The sequence below is a fragment of the Cupressus sempervirens genome, chromosome 4, assembly GCF_028749045.1.
Source record: "Cupressus sempervirens isolate cs-2001-9-10 chromosome 4, ASM2874904v1, whole genome shotgun sequence".
In the NCBI taxonomy this organism is placed as follows: domain Eukaryota; kingdom Viridiplantae; phylum Streptophyta; class Pinopsida; order Cupressales; family Cupressaceae; genus Cupressus; species Cupressus sempervirens.
Window position 1 is genome coordinate 881,304,591 of NC_143121.1, and position 20,267 is coordinate 881,324,857.

A 20,267-nucleotide genomic window follows, 5' to 3' on the forward strand; every position below is an offset into this window, starting at 1 on the left:
TTGAAGTTCAAACACACTGTGAATGTTGGCCATAAGAGCAAAGTTAACAGAATCTATAGTTTTGCTCTTTTTTCAAGTAGTTCTCCCATCAATGAGCTCATCATCATGAAGATCAGCAAGTGTCTTAGCCCACCACTTAGGCCGGAGAGGAGAATGACCAACAGTAGTACTAGGAGATGCTTGATCAGCAGGATCCTGATCAGAAGAATTTGGATCAAACTTACGTGAAGCATCTTCAAAACGAGGTGACCGGAGGTGGCTGTACAGGTATCACTGGCAGGACTGGAGCTGTAGGAGCTACTGGAGCCCTCCCATCAGGTGGACCTAATGGAAGCCGAACTCCCAAATCATGAACCTGCATAGGCTGGTCTGCTGGATCAGGAACAGAAGAAACAGGCATGAATGGTCCTCGCTGCTCATCAAAGACTACATCGCGGCTGTATATGAGACGAGATGTCTCAACATCAATAAGGCGGTAGGCTTTGTGAAGACTGCTATATCCAGCAAGCATCAGTTTTTGACTCTTGGCATCCAACTTGGTGCGTGAAGCATCAGGGATCCAAACAAAAGCAAGAGAGCCAAAAACCTTCAGGTGACTGATTCTGGGCTTGCGACCTGACCAGGCCTCTTCCGGAGTTTTACCTTTGACCGCCACTGTGGGTGACCGGTTCAACAGATAAACTGCAGTGTTAACTGCTTCTGCCCAAAAACGCTTCGGAACATGTCTGTGTTCGAGCATGGAACGAGCCATCTCGGTGATTGTCCTGTTCCGACGTTCAACTACACTGTTCTGTTGTGGCGTGTGGGGTGTGGTGAACTGGCGTTGGATGCCATGTGTATCCAAGAAGCTGGAGAAAACATTAGAACAAAATTCCCCCCCATTGTCTGATCTAAGAGTAATAATAGATTTCCCAGACTCTTTTTCAACTAAGGGTTTAAACTTCTAAAATACAATAAATGCATCAGATTTCTTTTTAAGGAAATACACCCACATTTTTCTACTGAAATCATCTACAAACAACAAAAAATACTTGTACCCAAGAACAGAAGGAGAGGCCATAGGGCCGCAAATATCAGCATGAACAAGCTGAAGTACTTGAGAAGCTCGCCAAGAATCGCCACTGGGGAAAGGTGTGCGATGTTGCTTCCCAGCCTGACATGCGTCACAAACTCCAAGGTGTTGGGTTTGAATCTCTGGCAAACCAAGAACAAGCTCATCCCAAGCAAGTTGTGAGAGATAATGCACATTTAAGTGCCCATATCGCTGATGCCAAAGTGAGCTGATGGAAGATCGCCGAGCAGCCATAGCTAAGTCCTGAGAATCACCAAAATCAGTAAGTGTGAAAAGACCATGATCCTCAAGACCAACTGCAATAGTAGACTTAGTCGCCCGATCAGTGATGGTGCACTGATGTGAACTGAAGGTGACTGCCAAGTGTGGAGAATGTCGCAGCAACTGACTGACCGAGAGTAGATTTAATTCCATCCCTGGAACGTAGTACACATCAAGGAATATGAGCTTCCTCCCAACAGACTGAATTTGAATGTTGCCTTTACCAACAACCGTGTACTCTTCTCCACCACCAAAGATAACAGAATCTGAATAAGGCTGGTAGTCAGTAAACCAGTCTCTGCGGTGAGTGAAATGTCGAGAGGCACCTGAATCAATGTACCAGGCAGATGACTGTACATGATCTGCAGGTCTTTTAGCCATGAAGGCATAAAAGGCAGATTCCACCTGCTCAGTGTGCTCTGCATTGTTCGCTTTGGGTTGTGAACCTGATTGCTTAGTCTGGGCAGCTAAGCGTTTCCGACATGCAACCTTCATGTGACCATACTTGTGGCAATAGTTGCATTGAATGTTCTTTTTTGGTACCATCGGATGCTGGAGCAGAAGACTTCTGCTGAGATGGTTGCTGAAACTTGCCCTTATCCTTCTGAAAGGATTTCGCAGCAAAGGCTTGCTCAGTGGAGGTGGAACTGGAGCTGCTACCGAACTGTTGTTTCCACCGATCTTGCTGAAGTAGCAGGGTGCAGAGATCAGTGAACTTTAGATCAACACCAGTAGATGTGATGTTGAGAGTCTCGATAAAATGCTCATAGGAATTTGGTAAACTCCGAAGAGTGATTACCACAATATCCTCTTCCTCCATCTTGCGACCGATGGCAAGTAACTGATCACGGATTTCCTGAATCCGATTCAGGTGTGCCTGGAGCGAGGTGCGCTCATCCATGACAATAGAAAACAGAGTGTTTTTCAGAAAGAAGGCTCTGCTCTTGTCGGAAGTCTCATGAAGACCTTTTAGATGTGTCCAGATTTCGGCCGCTGTCTTGCCGGATGGAATCTGAGAAAGCTGGTCATCAGCTACGGAGAGTTTGAGAAGCATTACTGCCTCTCGATTGTTCAGATCCCATGTATCTTGATCAGGACCCGGAGAAGTCGGACGCTGCTTAACACCCAGAACAAGTTGATCAGTGTTTCGATATTCGAAGATTGCGATGATGCGCTGCTTCCAGGTTCCATAATTGCGACCATTGAATTTGGAATTATGCTCGAGCAGAATATTTGTCAGAGATGCCATGGCACGTTTTTCAATGAAAAACTGTGAAAATCTGTGAAGGCACGTTCTTCGAGGCAAAAATACGGAAGACCCAGAAAAATCAGAGAATGACCCAAAAGAGAGCTCGAAAAACCCAGAAGGAATCTGCTGTCGTTTTCTGAATCCGCTGGCTCGAAAATTGAGGCACAAAAATCGAGGCACCCAGAAAAAACGGACGACAACCCAGTTGAGCTCTCGAAAAACCCACCAAGAATCTGCAAACAAAAAAAATTTTCGACCCCAAAAATTAGGGTTTCGAAAAAAAACGGCCCTAGCTGAAAAAAGCTTGAAAAAACTTCAAATTTCTTGATGAAAAATGGTCGAATCTGCTTCCCAAAGCACGATGACAGACTGAGACGGCTAAGAGCATGAAGATTTGATATAGAAACATGCAGATTTTCACCCCAAAAACGCGAGTCTCCAAAAAATGGCCACGATTTCCACGCGATTTGCAGACCCGTAATTCGGGAATTTCTCCAAGCAGAAAAACCCTAGGTGGGTTTTGGAGAAATTAGCTGAAATAATTTTGGAAAAATTTAAACAAATAATTTCAAGAAGAAATTATAAATTTTTCCGAAAAAATTTAAGTATTTAGCTCTGATACCATATTACAAGGTAATTGGTAAATACTTGCTTATTAATAACAGAGACCGAAAGGTCAATTTATACAAAAGGAAGAGATGATGTTTCCTTAGGAAACGATCGTAAAGAATAGAAACATTCTATTCCAGAGAAAGCAAAAAACGAAAGCAAACTAAAGCTAAAGATATTTACAAGATAACCATTAACTAATAATAGACGTCTTATCTATTATTGTAATAGTTTGGATGAACAAGTCTTCTCCAAAATCAAGTTCTCCAAGATAAAACGCATGCAACAACCAAGATCCTTTGAAAAATTCAAAGTTTCAATGCAAATCGTGATCTCCAACGGCAAACACATGTGCATGAAAGACCAAGATGTTATAGCAATATTCTTCCTTCAAACGTTTTTGTTGCAAATCAGACTTAGAAGGCCCAATAGCATGGGTGTTTTTTGCTTGTAGATGGCAAAATGTCGTCTTCAAAGTCATCTACATGCAAAAAGTTTTTGGAAAATGCATGTATTTGGGCATTTTTGGTGAAAAATGTGCCCTAGAAATGCATTTAAGAGGCATTTTTGGCATCAAGGAGGAAAAACATGTTTTATAGAAGCATTTGCATGCATCCAAAAGCCAAAATGCACCCTATAGATGCATTTGCATATTTAAGAATGATTGTATTTGTGACTTCTAATGCAAATTGCACTCTACCAGCCTTGTAACATGCGACTTTTTTTGCTTGTATACATGCTCTCAATGATAAATCGGACTCTAGGAATGCAAAGACATGTTTTATTTTGCATTCTAAGTCCAATTTTTTTGACCTAAGGGAAAAATCGCACCCTAGAAAGCCAAAAGCATGAAGCAAATGCATATGCAAAGTGAGTTGGTAGTGCAAACCGCACTCTAGGAGGCTTTTACATGTGACGTTTTGACTGGAAAAGGCTTTCCTCATGCAAATCGGACTCTAAGAATGCAAATGCATGTTTTAAAATGTACTTTTTCATTTGCCTAAGTCAAACATATCTCTCCAAGAGCAAAATCGCACTCCATAGATGTATTGACATGCTTTATTTTGCCTTTCAAGTGCAAATCACACTCTCCAAGTGTGATTGCATGTCTTAAAATATGCTTTTGACTTTCATGCATTTGGGTTGGACAAGCCAAAATCGCACTCTAGAGATGCATTTGCATTTGCATGCAAGAAGAAATCGCATTCTCTAGATGCAATTGCATGTAACATTTTTTTAAAAAAACCTATTGAGTTGCACAACTTAAATTTTCTATTTAGCACATGTCTAATTGATTGTTGAGCAAATATTACTTAAAGGGGTCGAACAAATCTATTTAGCACATGTCTAATTGATTGTTGAGCAAATATTACTTAAAGGGGTGGAACAAAATATTTACACTATATAGTTTACATATTATTTGTAAATATTCAATTAGAAGTAACATTTTACTAAGATGTTTTAAATAAAACATTAGAGTAAATCTCAATGTTAAATTAGTGTATATAATGCACTATAGTCACTTAAGTTGAAAAATCAAAAAGCAACTCAACATCAAAATATAACATAAAGTGCCCTATAATGACTTAAGTTATAAAATTAACTCCTAAAGTAACTTAAAAACATAAAATGTAGTGAATTTAATTTATCTTTTTCAAAAAGTGAAACTCAACATTAGAATATAACATCCATTTTTTAAATATGCATTTGAGCTTGGAGAGTCCACTTTTTGGGCAATTAAATGGTCATATCTTTTGACTAATAGGTCTGATTAAGCCCTAAGATATACCGAATTGAAGGGAAAACCGAAAGCAAGAGGTTGAACAAAACAAAAAAGTTAAACCAAACTAAACAAACACTCAAAAATGCAAATAAGGACTTTGAAGGCTTCAAAAATCAAGCATAGGCTAATAAAATGAAAAAACAATAAGAACTTGACGAAAGCCTTCAGTAAAACGATTCTCTAGGCGAATTGGGAACAACAAGTTGATCAATGTTCGCCAATTAAACAGTGTGAATTATCCTAGAGATATGCGAAACATAGTTGAAAAATTTTAGTACTGTTACCTCCATTTTATCATCGATAACAAAATGGAGGACAACAAGTCTCTGACACATGTTGGATCCATGTTCTGGTAAGAAAAAGAATGCTCCCAATTTGGCTTCTTAGTGAAAAAAATCAATAACTTAGTATCAAATTATTGATAACTCTCCCCCTAGCCAAGGCTTTTATTTCAAAAAGTGCGGCTTCCTTAAGGAAGCCACCTGTGGGTATCTACCCTCTCTTGCATACCCTTCTCCAGCTTTGGAGTCTTGGACCTAAATTCCTCATCTCCCCATATGAATGTATCTCAGGCTGAGGAGTGTTTGATGCCATTGGCTGATCAGTTGAAGTCTAGACATGTAGTAGCTCACTCTGCACTTCCCTTTCTGCTTTCTAAAGAGAATTCCTAGTTCCCTTGTGCCTGTCTCAATGGTTGTGCTTTTAAATGCTTTGGTGGCAGATCTCAAAATTGGTGAACTGGACGAGGCTTTAGGTCCGGTAAAGTTATATCCCAGCATTAGATTATTCAACAACTATCTCCTACAAGAACTCATTTTCGAGAAAGAAAGCCTCATTTCAGATGGTTCTTAGATCTCATTTTTAGGCTTTTATAGATATTTGGCGTTTTAGGCCTATTTGTTAGAATTTCTATGCAAAATAGAGTTGACTACAATGGACCCACAGTAAGAAATACAAACTTTTAACTGAAGATATGGAGGAAGGTGATACAAACCTAAATGATGCTCAATGCAGAAAAAGAATAATTGTGGCCTCACAAAAAGGTTTCCTTAATGGAACGTATGTTGTGAATCTGTCCTTGAGCAGTTGACCATTCAAGCCTATGGTCTACTACAGTTTCAGGTATTGATATGATGATTAACAACAACTTGCAAATGATCACAACATTGGGACATCACTTAGCTTGTGAGGTGAAGGGAGAGGAGCAGCAATTCATATTTTCTAGTAAAGGTACACAATTGTTTGTTGAACAGCTGCATTGAAATTATTTCCTCAATGAGAACCATGTAAAGATTTGCAGGCTGACCAAAAGAGTAAATGTGACCACACATAAATTACAATGAGTCTCAGAAGACTGCTCCAATGTGACTCATCAGCAAAAAGAAATTGGTTTTTGAAGGTTTTAAGACTTCTTCTAAAAATTTGTTCTAAAATATCAATTTGAAATTGTAAGGAACAAAACAATGTTAAAAATTTGAAATGTGTAAGAAATTAATTACATAAAAGTCCTTCTAGAAGCTCTAACAAAACTATCAGTTTAATTGTAACTGAGATTTGACAAACAATTTGATTATTAAATCCTATATTTAAATCAAAAACTATTAAAAAATCATTTTCTAGCTTGAATTACTAATCCTACTAGAATAACCCACACCAACTGATGCCTTTGTCAGTCTTAATATTAAAAAATGTCATGCACCTGAAAATGAATTGTTGCTAATATTCTAAATTTTACTCTATGATAAGAAATGAAAAATCTCAAAAGAAAAAAAAATGTGGTTGGCACCTTTGGATTACAAAGAGAGCGTCTTAAATTTGAAAAGCATCCGTCGCAGACAATAGTAAGAGGAGCTAATGATTCGCATTCCTCGCCAGTTGTAGACCTGTACCTTACACCCTTCACAATTCCATTGGTTTCAATCAATGAAAGTACAGTTCCTTGCTCCAAATGCACCCTGCAATCACGTATATTTTGAATTGATATGAGCTTCACTTCCATTTTTCTCATGTAAGAAACTTGAAAGTAATATATATTTGAGAATAAGAAACCCATGCCATTTTAACAAAAGCAGCAATATTATTATAAAGGATTAAGGTGCATGATTCTCACTGCAACGTTAATTGACAAAAAGATTCCAAATCAAAAAATGAGTTTAAGTTTACATATAAATAATAGCGGAGCGGTGGAGAACAGGGTTCCTGAACAGGTTTGCAGAGGGTTTCAGTAAACAGGGCAGAAATTTTCAAAACTCGGGAAGGTTTGAGCCGTTTAGGAGACCTTAAGGTTTGAGATATCGGGGAAATAGCACTGGGAGATGGCAGGAAGGTAGCAGATTTTTTCAGATAGGTTTCAGTGGAAAAAAGTGGGACAGCACAATGGAGGAAAATGGCAAAAAGAGAAAGAAAGGCAGAGTTTTAATGGACAGAGAAGTCATCCAGTGCAGAGGTTCACATCTGATAACTTGGGGGGAAAAAGTGGTTTTTGAAGATATTGCAAAGAGATTAAGGAAACCACAGATAGTAGTAAACCAAGAGAAGCTGCACAGTTGAGAGGGTGGTGTTAGATTCAGGTCCAATGAAGGAGAAGATGGATTTGCTTGAAAAGAATGCTTTCTTTATGAAATGGGGAGGACCATGGCCTGCAATTGGGAAAATAAAAGCATGGTGTGATGAGAAATGGGGAAAGGTGAAAGATTTTAAGACTCTAGAGAATGGGTTCTGCATGGTTATGGTGGAGATGGCTCAAGATAGAGATTGGATTCTAAATGGTGGACCATATTTTTTTACATGAAAATGTGGGTCCCAAACTTTGACCCGACAAAGGAAATAATAAAGCAATTCCCTCTCTAGGTGGGCTTGAGAAATTTGCCTCAGTAATATTGGAATGAACATTGTTATAAGGAGATTGGGAATAAACTGGGTACATTTATTAAGGCTGTGGAAATGGTGGACAAGGAAACCCTACAAATGTTTCCAAAAATATGCATAATGTGGAATGACTACCACCCTTTACTAGAAATGGTGGAGATATTTTGTGACGTATCGGTATGGAGACAGCCTGTGTCGATGAAAGAAGGTTTGATGGTGTATGAGCATTGTCTGCGAGAGGAACATGAATCAGAAAGCTATGAGCAAGAGGACCGCTACAAAGGGAATGAGGAGGAAAAGCTATTAAATAAGGCGGTTGAGATGGCTAAAACAAAGGAAAAGGTACAGGGAGAGTAGAGAAGTTCTCAAAGGGGGCTATGGCTGAGGTGGAAAGCTTAATGATGTGGAAAACAAAGAAAATAACAATCAAGAAAGTGAAAAAAGTGTGGTGGATTTAAGGGGAGTGGAGCAAGGTGTTGGTTCTAGAGGAGATGTGGATAGCAGTTTACAGCAGGTCCTCCAGCAGGAAAAGGAAAGGGTTGAGGTTCAGAACATCAAAGGTTCCAATAGAGAAGCGGGAAATGTAGAAGTGCATGGACTTAGAGGGAACTTTGAGCGGGGCGGGGGGGGCGGGGGGGGGGGGAATGGGTAAAACAAGGGAGGAAAAGACTGCTCTTATTTGCCAAGAGGAACCTCAAATGCCACAAAGTAATATGGAAAGGGAAGAAGATGAGGTTATAAGGAATGAGGAAACAAAAAAGAGGTGGGAGGAAGATGAAGTATTTAGGACAGTTTCAGAAGGGGAAGAAGATAGAGGTTTTGGGGAAGTGTTTACAGACATTGAAATCTCCCCAATTAGAAATCTAAAAGGCAGCTCTAGAGATTCAAACTCGTAGGAGAGCTCAAATGAGGAAGAATTGGAAAGGAAGTTTGCAGGGGAAGAGGATTACCTAGGGCTGAAAGAGAACATGGCCCTCAAAGAAAAAAAAACTCTGGAAAAATTGAAAAATAAAAAGCTTCAAGTAAAGATAGGGGAGAGCCAAAAGAGGGGGAGAAGAACACTAAATGCTCTGTTACAAATTGCAGGGAGTGCGAGGGGCAAAAGTAAACTAAAAACGAGAAGGGGGAAGAACCCCTCCTGGAAGGGATGAAGATTCTTTCATGGAATGTCAGGGGTTGTAGTTGTTGAAATATAGCATCAGTCAAGAATTTATTATCCTTGAGTATTTTATTTATCTAATCTATTACAATAATAGATAAGACGTCTATTATTAGTTAATGGTTATCTTGTAAATATCTTTAGCTTTAGTTTGCTTTCGTTTTTTTGCTTTCTCTGGAATAGAATGTTTCTATTCTTTACGATCGTTTCCTAAGGAAACATCGTCTCTTCCTTTTGTATAAATTGACCTTTCGCTCTCTGTTATTAATAAGCAAGTATTTACCAATTACCTTGTAATATGGTATCAGAGCTAAATACTTAAATTTTTTCGAAAAAATTTATAATTTCTTCTTGAAATTATTTGTTTGAATTTTTTCAAAATTATTTCAGCTAATTTCTCCAAAACCCACCTAGGGTTTTTCTGCTTGGAGAAATTCCCGAATTACGGGTCTGCAAATCGCGTGGAAATCGTGGCCATTTTTTGAAGACTCGCGTTTTTGGGGTGAAACTCTGCATGTTTTTTTATCAAATCTTCATGCTCTTAGCCGTCTCAGTCTGTCATCGTGCTCTGGGAAGCAGATTCGACCATTTTTCATCAAGAAATCTGCAGTTTTTTCAAGCTTTTTTCAGCTAGGGCTGTTTTTTTACGAAACCCTAATTTTTGGGGTTGAAAAAAAACTTTTTATGCAGATTCTTGGTGGGTTTTTCGAGAGCTCAACTGGGTTGTCGTCCGTTTTTTCTGGGTGCCTCGATTTTTGTGCCTCGATTTTCGAGCCAGCGGATTCAAAAAACGACAGCAGATTCCTTCTGGGTTTTTCGAGCTCTCTTTTGGGTCATTCTCTAATTCTTCTGGGTCTTTCGAATTTTTGCCTCGAAGAACATGCCTTCACAGATTTTCACAATTTTTCATTGAAAAACGTGCCGTGGCATCTCTGACAAATATTCTGCTCGAGCATAATTCCAAATTCAATGGTCGCAATTATGGAACCTGGAAGCAGCGCATCATCGCAATCTTCGAATATCGAAACACCGATCAACTTGTTCTGGGTGTTAAGCAGCGTCCGACTTCTCCGGGTCCTGATCAAGATACATGGGATCTGAACAATCAAGAGGCAGTAATGCTTCTCAAACTCTCCGTAGCTGATGACCAGCTTTCTCAGATTCCATCCGGCAAGACAGCAGCCGAAATCTGGACACATCTAAAAGGTCTTCATGAGACTTCCGACAAGAGTAGAGCCTTCTTTCTGAAAAACACTCTGTTTTCTATTGTCATGGATGAGCGCACCTCGCTCCAGGCACACCTGAATCGGATTCAGGAAATCCGTGATCAGTTACTTGCCATCGGTCGCAAGATGGAGGAAGAGGATATTGTGGTAATCACTCTTCGGAGTTTACCAAATTCCTATGAGCATTTTATCGAGACTCTCAACATCACATCTACTGGTGTTGATCTAAAGTTCACTGATCTCTGCACCCTGCTACTTCAGCAAGATCAGTGGAAACAACAGTTCGGTAGTAGCTCCAGTTCCACCTCCACTGAGCAAGCCTTTGCTGCGAAATCCTTTCAGAAGGATAAGGGCAAGTTTCAGCAACCATCTCAGCAGAAGTCTTCTGCTCCAGCATCCGATGGTACCAAAAAGAAGAACATTCAATGCAACTATTGCCACAAGTATGGTCACATGAAGGTTGCATATCGGAAACGCTTAGCTGCCCAGTCTAAGCAATCAGGTTCGCAACCCAAAGCGAACAGTGCAGAGCACACTGAGCAGGTGGAATCTGCCTTTTATGCCTTCATGGCTAAAAGACCCGCAGATCATGTACAGTCATCTGCGTGGTACATTGATTCAGGTGCCTCTCGACATTTCACTCACCGCAGAGACTGGTTTACTGACTACCAGCCTTATTCAGATTTTGTTATCTTTGGTGGTGGAGAAGAGTACACGGTTGTTGGTAAAGGCAACATTCAAATTCAGTCTGTTGGGAGGAAGCTCATATTCCTTGATGTGTACTACGTTCCAGGGATGGAACTAAATCTACTCTCGGTCAGTTAGTTGCTGCGACATTCTCCACACTTGGCAGTCACCTTCAGTTCACATCAGTGCACCATCACTGATCGGGCGACTAAGTCTACTATTGCAGTTGGTCTTGAGGATCATGGTCTTTTCAGACTTACTGATTCTAGTGATTCTCAGGACTTAGCTATGGCTGCTCGGCGATCTTCCATCAGCACACTTTGGCATCAGCGATATGGGCACTTAAATGTGCATTATCTCTCACAACTTGCTTGGGATGAGCTTGTTCTTGGTTTGCCAGAGATTCAAACCCAACACCTTGGAGTTTGTGACGCATGTCAGGCTGGGAAGCAACATCGCACACCTTTCCCCAGTGGAGATTCTTGGCGAGCTTCTCAAGTACTTCAGCTTGTTCATGCTGATATCTGCGGCCCTATGGCCACTCCTTCTGTTCTTGGGTACAAGCATTTTCTATTGTTTGTAGATGATTTCAGTAGAAAAATGTGGGTGTATTTCCTTAAAAAGAAATCCGATGCATTTATTGTATTTCAGAAGTTTAAACCCTTAGTTGAAAAAGAGTCTGGGAAATCTATTATTACTCTTAGATCAGACAATGGGGGGGAATTTTGTTCTAATGTTTTCTCCAGCTTCTTGGATACACATGGCATCCAATGCCAGTTCACCACACCCCACACGCCACAACAGAACAATGTAGTTGAATGTCGGAACAGGACAATCACCGAGATGGCTCGTTCCATGCTCGAACACAGACATGTTCCGAAGCGTTTTTTGGGCAGAAGCAGTTAACACTGCAGTTTATCTGTTGAACCGGTCACCCATAGTGGCGGTCAAAGGTAAAACTCCGGAAGAGGCCTGGTCAGATCGCAAGCCCAGAATCAGTCACCTGAAGGTTTTTGGCTCTCTTGCTTTTGTTTGGATCCCTGATGCTTCACGCACCAAGTTGGATGCCAAGAGTCAGAAACTGATGCTTGCTGGATATAGCAGTCTTCACAAAGCCTACCGCCTTATTGATGTTGAGACATCTCGTCTCATATACAGTCGCGATGTAGTCTTTGATGAGCAGCGAGAACCATTCATGCCTGTTTCTCCTGTTCCTGATCCAGCAGACCAGCCTATGCAGGTTCATGATTTGGGAGTTCGGCTTCCATTAGGTCCACCTGATGGGAGGGCTCCAGTAGCTCCTACAGCTCCAGTCCTGCCAGTGATACCTGTACAGCCACCTCCGGCTTCTCCTGCAGGATCACCTCGTTTTGAAGATGCTTCACCTGAGTTTGAACCAGATTCTTCTAATCAGGATCCTGCTGATCAAGCATCTCCTAGTACTACTGTTGGTCATTCTCCTCTCCGGCCTAAGTGGTGGGCTAAGACACTTGCTGATCTTCATGATGATGAGCTCATTGATGGGAGAACTACTCGGAAAAAGAGCAAAACTATAGATTCTGTTAACTTTGCTCTTATGGCCAACATTCACAGTGTGTTTGAACCTCAAACATATTCCGAGGCTAAAGGAATTCCAGAGTGGGAACAAGCCATGCAATCTGAACACCAGAGCCTGCTGAAGAACAACACTTGGGTCCTTTCTGATCTTCCCCCAGGGAAGAAACCCATTAGCTGCAAATGGGTCTACAAAATCAAATACAAATCAGATGGTACTTTGGATAAGTACAAAGCTCGTTTAGTGGCAAAGGGCTTTTCTCAGCGTCAGGGCATTGATTATGAGGAGACCTTTGCTCCTACTGCAAAGATGAGCACTATCAGATTAGTCTTAGCCATGGCAGCACAGTTTGGCTGGAAGGTCCATCAGATGGACGTAAAGAGTGCTTTCCTGAATGGTGATCTCCATGAAGAGGTCTACATGACGCAGCCTCCTGGTTTCAAGGTTGCTGGTAAAGACCATCAAGTTCTCAGATTGGTAAAAGCTCTCAATGGTTTGAAGCAGGCCCCTCGGGCATGGTACATCAAGATTGATACGTACCTCAGTGATCAAGGCTTCAAGAGGAGTTCATCAGACTCAAATCTGTACATCAAGACTACTGACAGTGACATCATCCTTCTGGTTATCTATGTGGATGATCTGATCATCACTGGCAGTTCGGCATCTTTGATTCAGGGAATCAAACAACACTTATGCCAGTCTTTTGATATGACTGACCTTGGGCTCATGCATTATTGCTTAGGTGTTGAAGTTTGGCAACAGTCTTCTGGTATATTCATCTCTCAGTCCAAATATGCCAGAGCCTTGTTAGACAAATTCCGAATGCAGGATTGCAAACTTGCATCTACACCTATGGAGAAAGGTCTCAAGTTATCAACCAAGTCTGATTCTCCTTCCGTTGATGATACTACGTATAGGCAACTAGTAGGCAGCCTCATCTACCTATCTGCTACTAGGCCTGATATCAGCTTCGCAGTCAGCTATATTTCACGCTTTATGACAGCTCCTAAGGCTGATCATTGGATGGCAGCAAAGCGTGTGCTTCGTTATGTGAAGGGCACTTCTGATTATGGACTTCTGTATTCTCGGAGTTCTAATCCTAAACTCAGTGGGTTCACAGATTCAGATTGGGCAGGCTCTGTTGATGATAAAGAGTCAACATCTAGATATGTGTTCAGTTTGGGATCCGGTGCAGTCACATGGACCAGCAAGAAGCAGTAGGCAGTTTCTCTCTCTTCTACAGAGGCTGAATATAGAGGGACTGTTAAGGCAGGATGTGAAGCTGTCTGGCTTCGTCGGATGCTTGGGGATATGCAGATGTCACCAGCAGGACCGACTACTCTGTTTGTTGATAACGAAGGCGTTATCAAGTTAGCACGGAATCCAGTCTTCCATGAACGAACCAAGCATGTGGATGTTCATTGTCATTACATACGACAGCTGGTTGAAGATGGGACTATAGATCTGCAGTATGTTCCTACCTCAGATCAGACTACAGACATTCTCACCAAGCCTCTTGGTCCTGATAAGTTTGTCAAATTCAGAGGACAGCTTGGTGTGTTAGATAGATTAACCATTAAGGGAGGGTATTACAATAATAGATAAGACGTCTATTATTAGTTAATGGTTATCTTGTAAATATCTTTAGCTTTAGTTTGCTTTCGTTTATTTGCTTTCTCTGGAATAGAATGTTTCTATTCTTTACGATCATTTCCTAAGGAAACATCGTCTCTTCCTTTTGTATAAATTGACCTTTCAATCTCTGTTATTAATAAGCAAGTATTTACCAATTACCTTGTAATATAATCTTTGTAATATCTCGCTTACTTGTATTTCTATATGAGCATTTGCCTTGATCTTTTCCTCCGAGAATGTTCTTGCAAGAAAAGGAGGATTAATATCAGATTCAGAGAGTCTAAAACTTTGTTAAAGGGAAGTTTATTTTAGAAGCTTAGAAGACTTATGTTCAAAGGAATTCTGACACATTCGTCAGAGGGAGCATATCGAGGATATGGTTTCATCAATCATCAGTGATATCAATCATATTGATTTAGAGGGAGTAAACCAATGTTGTGATGGAATCTTCAGTGATCGAAAAACTGTAAAAGTCAAGAGCACTAAAATTCATGCAACTATGTGAATACGCCTACCCCCTATGTACATTATAAGAAAGTTGTGACTTTAATTAAAATATCTACGAGTCCTTCTTTGATAAATGAAACTTGACGTATGAGTTGTAGAGTCCTTCAAGTGGCACAAATCATACTCAATCAAGATATTGGCGTATTCTGGACGAGTTTGTGTTAGCTTCTATTATTAAGCTTGATGAATGTTTGGAGCTTCAATGGATGAAAAGAGAAAGTTGGAACTTAGAAAGAAGTTGTCAAATTTGATGTGATGTAGAAGTGTTCAAACGATGTAAGAGTGGGAATCTTACATTGTGGGGGGGAATAATAGGCAATGTTACATTCTCACTTGAACCATCCTTGGAAAAGGAGATATTCCATGACACTCATGGGCAGATAAGTACTTGTATCTTATACATTTATCTATTCATTTATTTTGTAATTATATACATACTATTTAAGGGTTATTTGCTTTGATCTTTTCCTTTATGTTTGAGGATATTCTTACAGGAAAAGAAGGTTGGTACTTTACATACGCTACGAAATATTTGGTAGCCTATGTAAAGTAGTTCCAAAGAACCAGATGATTAACATGGATAAAGTGAGGCTCTTGAAGAAAACAACTTTGATGATTAAGATTATGAGATTCTTCTACATTAAGAGAGAGTATGACACTTCTTCGACGACAATGCAGGAGCTTAGAAGATTTATACTCAGAGGGAGTCTACAAATACATATGGGTGACTGCATGACATTGATGGGCCTACTCCTGTGTATATCATGAGGGAGTTGATGGAGCTCAAAAATTTTGTGAATTAAGGATCTCCATTTGAGGATTAATGTTCAAGACTTAAAAGACGTATTGCTGATGCCAGATTTGAACCACAGATTATTCACAGGTCTGATGTTTGTTGAGCCTTGGATGTGTTGATGTTCAGGTTGTTAAAAGTGATGTTTCTAATTGTAGGAGACATGCCATCCTCACCCCTTCATATTAATGAGTTGAGCAAGTTATGTAGTTAGATTCACTATAAATATTAGCTTTGCAGCCTTTAAGAAAATCACGTAACAGTGATAATATCTATGACTGCACAAAGAGGAATGAATAAACATGAAACTTGGGCATTGGAAGATGTATATCTAAAGCCCTGAAAGTGTTGTGACTATTCAAGTCAAAGTATTCTAGATTCTTAAAGTTTAGCCACACAAATAATTACCATGATAATTGACATGGAGTATAAACCTTGAATCGCTGCCCAGAAATAGTTGACTCCAGTGCCGTTAGGATTGAGAGACAAAGAAATTCACCAGATATGTCTGAGATTATGACAAAGGTTCTTGAAAGGCGTGAAAGCAACAATGGCAGATATGAAATTTGTTAACATAAATTGCAGAGGCATCAAATTGAAATACTCCTAATACATAAGCAGTTCAGACTGACACAATCCTGAGCATGGCAGTATTGTCACTTCCCTAAGCAGTGAAATTGTGAAAGGACCTCAACTATTGAAGAATACGATGCAGCGAACTCCACCTGTATTGACGCAATGGAGCGGAGTAGTCTATGCACAGATTTCATCCAATGAGCAAATGTCATTCACGATGTTGAAAAGTTCAAATACTAGTTTAACCATGAGGATGTAGTAAACAATATAAAAAAGGGTTATATTCCAAGGGCGGAAGTATATAGTTGAATCGCAGACATGAAGACTTTATTCACCATTCTCACCCAGCCTCGCCATTAACTTCTCGGCAGCCAAAAGCATACAGTGCTGGGCATCCTGACAGCACACTGAAGACAAAAGTAGCGTGGAAGGCCAGAAACAAAGAGCCAGTCAATATTGAGAGCCACCAAATTGGAATAACTTGAAATTATCAGCGGGTCAAGTATGCGTTAATGGTGAAGTCCAAGATGGAGAACACTTTTTGAAGCGCATAAAATCATTGTTAAAAAATGGATGGACAAAGTTATTTGCCACAAAAGGAAGTAATATTGAGGTTGCATTAGAAAATAATTGAAGGAATAAAGATTAATGTGCCGATAAAGTCCAATAATAATTATTAGGCAAATTGTTGGTGCCCGTAAGCCATTGGAAAAGTGCAACTATATTTTAAGACAAGGAGCCCGGGGATTGTGTTTATGGTAATTAAAAGAAGCGATTATTATCTTGAGGAAGTATGATTTTATTTGATAAGTCATAAAGTTAAAGTTAAAGAGGATTATTAACTTTTGAAAAGATCTAAAGATGAAACTAATCGGTGCAATTTATTTCTTAAGGGGTATAAGTTATGATTTTAAAAAGTCATGACTTTAGAATAGGAAGATATAAATAGAATTAGAACAATAGTCATCATCGAAACAATTACATTTATACAATCTAAAGGAGTATTTTTATTTTATTAATGTAAGGAGAGATAAGGGCTACATTATGATTTTGTAATAAAAAGTCCATTATTTTATTTTTTAAATAAAATAAAATGTCTCTTGTTTATCTTTAAAGGCGTGGAGATTTAAACTGCGGGCGAATCGTCCTTCATAATTATATTTTTAGAATTTTGTATATGATTTTGATATCAAATAAGTGAACATGGTCAATTAGCATTTTAGATTTGATCATCATTGGTGTTGTGAAATATTAAATTTTTTCCGTACCTTTGTCCAGTTTGTCTCCCTACAGAGTTAAAATTCAATCTGGACTAATTTAAGATTGCATTATAATTGGTCTGTCGCATCTAGATTATTAAAATTATTGGCAGTATAAATGCATTGAACATTATGAAGTTGTATGTAAAAATTTACCGAAGTTGACTCTATCGCCCGGATGAGCATAGGCACCAGTCTTTTTATTGAAGTCAGAAAATCTATATATTTCTTCTACAAGCATCAATTCCATTATTTACAAAGTTTATACAAAACATTCAATTATCAAGTATTCAGCATCCAGTTTCATTCATCAAGTTCGAGGGCCTTGCCAGTCGAAGAACTCCAAGTTTAAATTCGCTAAAGCCAGTGTTTAAGGTGAAGGTTAACCCGCCTGGGTGTAGTAGAGCCCAAAGTGCAGGGGAATCTAAGCAATTTCCATTCGTTGGCCAAAAATTTGATTGAGAAATCCTATCAGAGAAGTGGCCAGCTCTTGGATTTCCAATCTGCGGTTTTGAGAACCAACAGATTGGCGACTCTACTAGGGAGAGTTGCTCGCGATACATATTGCGAAGTTACCCAGAATTTCTAAGTTCGTAGATCAGTATCAGTATCAAAAATTGTATCAGTTTGTTTGGAAGTATACTCTACTGGAAGTAAGAACCCGAAAAATCAATACATTCCTCGAAAGAGGTGACGACTCTATTTAATAAAGTTTCGGTTGGTAACTCTGCTAAGGGAGAGGACTTAGAAGGAGATGATTTGATTACCTAACATGGACAATATGTACTATGATCAGGATGAGGATTTATGTTACACTATGGAGGAAGAATACATACACCCTCTAGATGCGTTTTTCAATTTGGAAAGATATGAAGGAGAGACATTGGCAAATTTGTTCGTAAGGATGGTGGATATTTTTCGGGAGGTACCTTCAAACATCATGCCTTCACGCAATGAGTTGATAAGAAAGTTTTGTGACTTGGGAATTTCTCCAAAAGATAGTGATTTGATGCTTCTCTTCCAAATATTAGATGAAAGTCCGAGCTATATATCTCCTTTGGATGCATATTTGAATTTAGAAAAGCAAGAAGATGAATCTGCAACAGAATTCTTCATAAGAATGTTTAATGCTTATCAAGAAATACCTTCAAAATATAAACCTCCATCATCTGATCTTCTCTACAGGATGCGCGAATTAGGCCTCTTATATGATCATTGGTTTCTTAACTTTCTTGAACTCATGGATAATGAACTAGTTGCAAAGGATAATGAATGTAGGACTGAAGTAACAAATGGATCAAGTGAAGTTTCAGATTCAAGTAGAGATGAAATTTTTGAACATGCTGAAGGAGATTCTGCTCACGATGATACTTATATGCCTATAGATGACGGTGAATGTGAAAAGGAGGAAGAGGATTCTTTGAGTGTAGAGGAAATTTCAGCCTTGTTAGATCTGAAGTATCAAAAACATGTGGAGAAAAATGGTCCAAATTTTTTCTCAAATCACCATAGTGAGCAAGTTGATGAATCAGTGCATTCTAAGGAGGTATTGGATGAAAGAAGTGATCATTCTGAAGAATCATATTATGAAGACGAAATAGAATTGTGCACAATGTATGAACAGGAAGAAGTTTTAGAGTATATTGCTGATGAAGATATCCCCCTTGCTGGTCAAGCAGATTATAATTCTCAAAGCGATGAAGTTAGTACACTATTTAATGAAACACTTGATGATGCGGGTGAAAGTTCTTCTGAAGCCATGCCTGAATTCTCTATGTTCGTAAACCCTTTGTGTGAGGAACAAGTAGAAGGAGATATGCCTGAGTTCACCACGTTCTCAAATCCATTGTTTGAAGAAGATCTCTTGGGCGATCTGGTTCATCAACATCATAATGAAGATATCAGGTCTGATTTTGCAATTGATGAAACTCATGATATGCATATAAAAGATGAGATACCTTTCGGTTCATCCCATCAGCAGGAAGTACATCATACATCTGAAGGCAAGGTGGAGTCATCCGTGCATAATAGGGAGGATGTGTTGAATAGTTCTGAAAATTTTCCTAGTGTCACATGTGATGGAATTTTTGATGAGAGAAAGGTGGCATCTCTTGAATACAAACCATCTTTGAAACTTTCTTGTGAGGAGATGCACCATCTTGAGTATAGGGATAGGGCAGATTGTGTACAAGGAGATATCCAAACAAAAAGAGTTGATATAGATGCTGGTATAACTGATCAAATGCAAAAGAATTTTCGAAGAAGCAAAAACCACAATGCACCTAATACAAGTTTGATTTATGGGCAGCAGATCGAAATGATGAAAGGAAAGCATATCATGACTAGAAGAAAGGAGGTGTTACATGATCAAAATCAAGTGTTTGATAGAGGAAAGAAGTAATGTTCATTCTTTTTGGGGGGCCTAGGGTCACCCTATTCCACCTTGCATCATGTTAGGCATTGATGCTTGGTCTACTCCTCCAGAGATAGCTGGAATCTCACTATGCCCACAAGAGGCATATGTCCCCAATGAGAGCCACTGATGGAGCTCAAAAATTTTGTGAATTAAGAATCTTCATTTGAGGATTAATGTTCAAGACTTAAAAGACGTATTGCTGATGCCAGATATGAACCACAGATTATTCACAGGTCTGATGTTTGTTGAGCCTTGGATGTGTTGATGTTCAGGTTGTTAAAAGTGATGTTTCTAATTGTAGGAGACATGCCATCCTCATCCCTTCATATTAATGAGTTGAGCAAGTTATGTAGTTAGATTCACTATAAATATTAGCTTTGCAGCCTTTAAGAAAATCAAGTAACAGTGATAATATCTATGACTGCACAAAGAGGAATGAATAAACATGAAACTTGGGCATTGGAAGATGTATATCTAAAGCCCTGAAAGTGTTGTGACTATTCAAGTCAAAGTATTCTAGATTCTTAAAGTTTAGCCACACAAATAATTACTATGATAATTGACATGGAGTATAAACCTTGAATCGCTGCCCAGAAATAGTTGACTCCAGTG

General features: G+C 39.3%; 1 protein-coding gene across 1 annotated transcript in view; it reads right to left on the reverse strand.

Moving 5' to 3' along the window:
• LOC149564206 (squalene monooxygenase SE1-like) overlaps positions 1-20,267 on the reverse strand; it is a 121,892-nt gene that overhangs the window by 79,510 nt on the left and 22,115 nt on the right. The window contains exon 4 of the mRNA XM_089827277.1: positions 6,761-6,929. Coding sequence (XP_089683403.1) covers positions 6,761-6,929 — 169 coding nt within the window. The remainder of the gene's footprint in view (positions 1-6,760; positions 6,930-20,267) is intronic.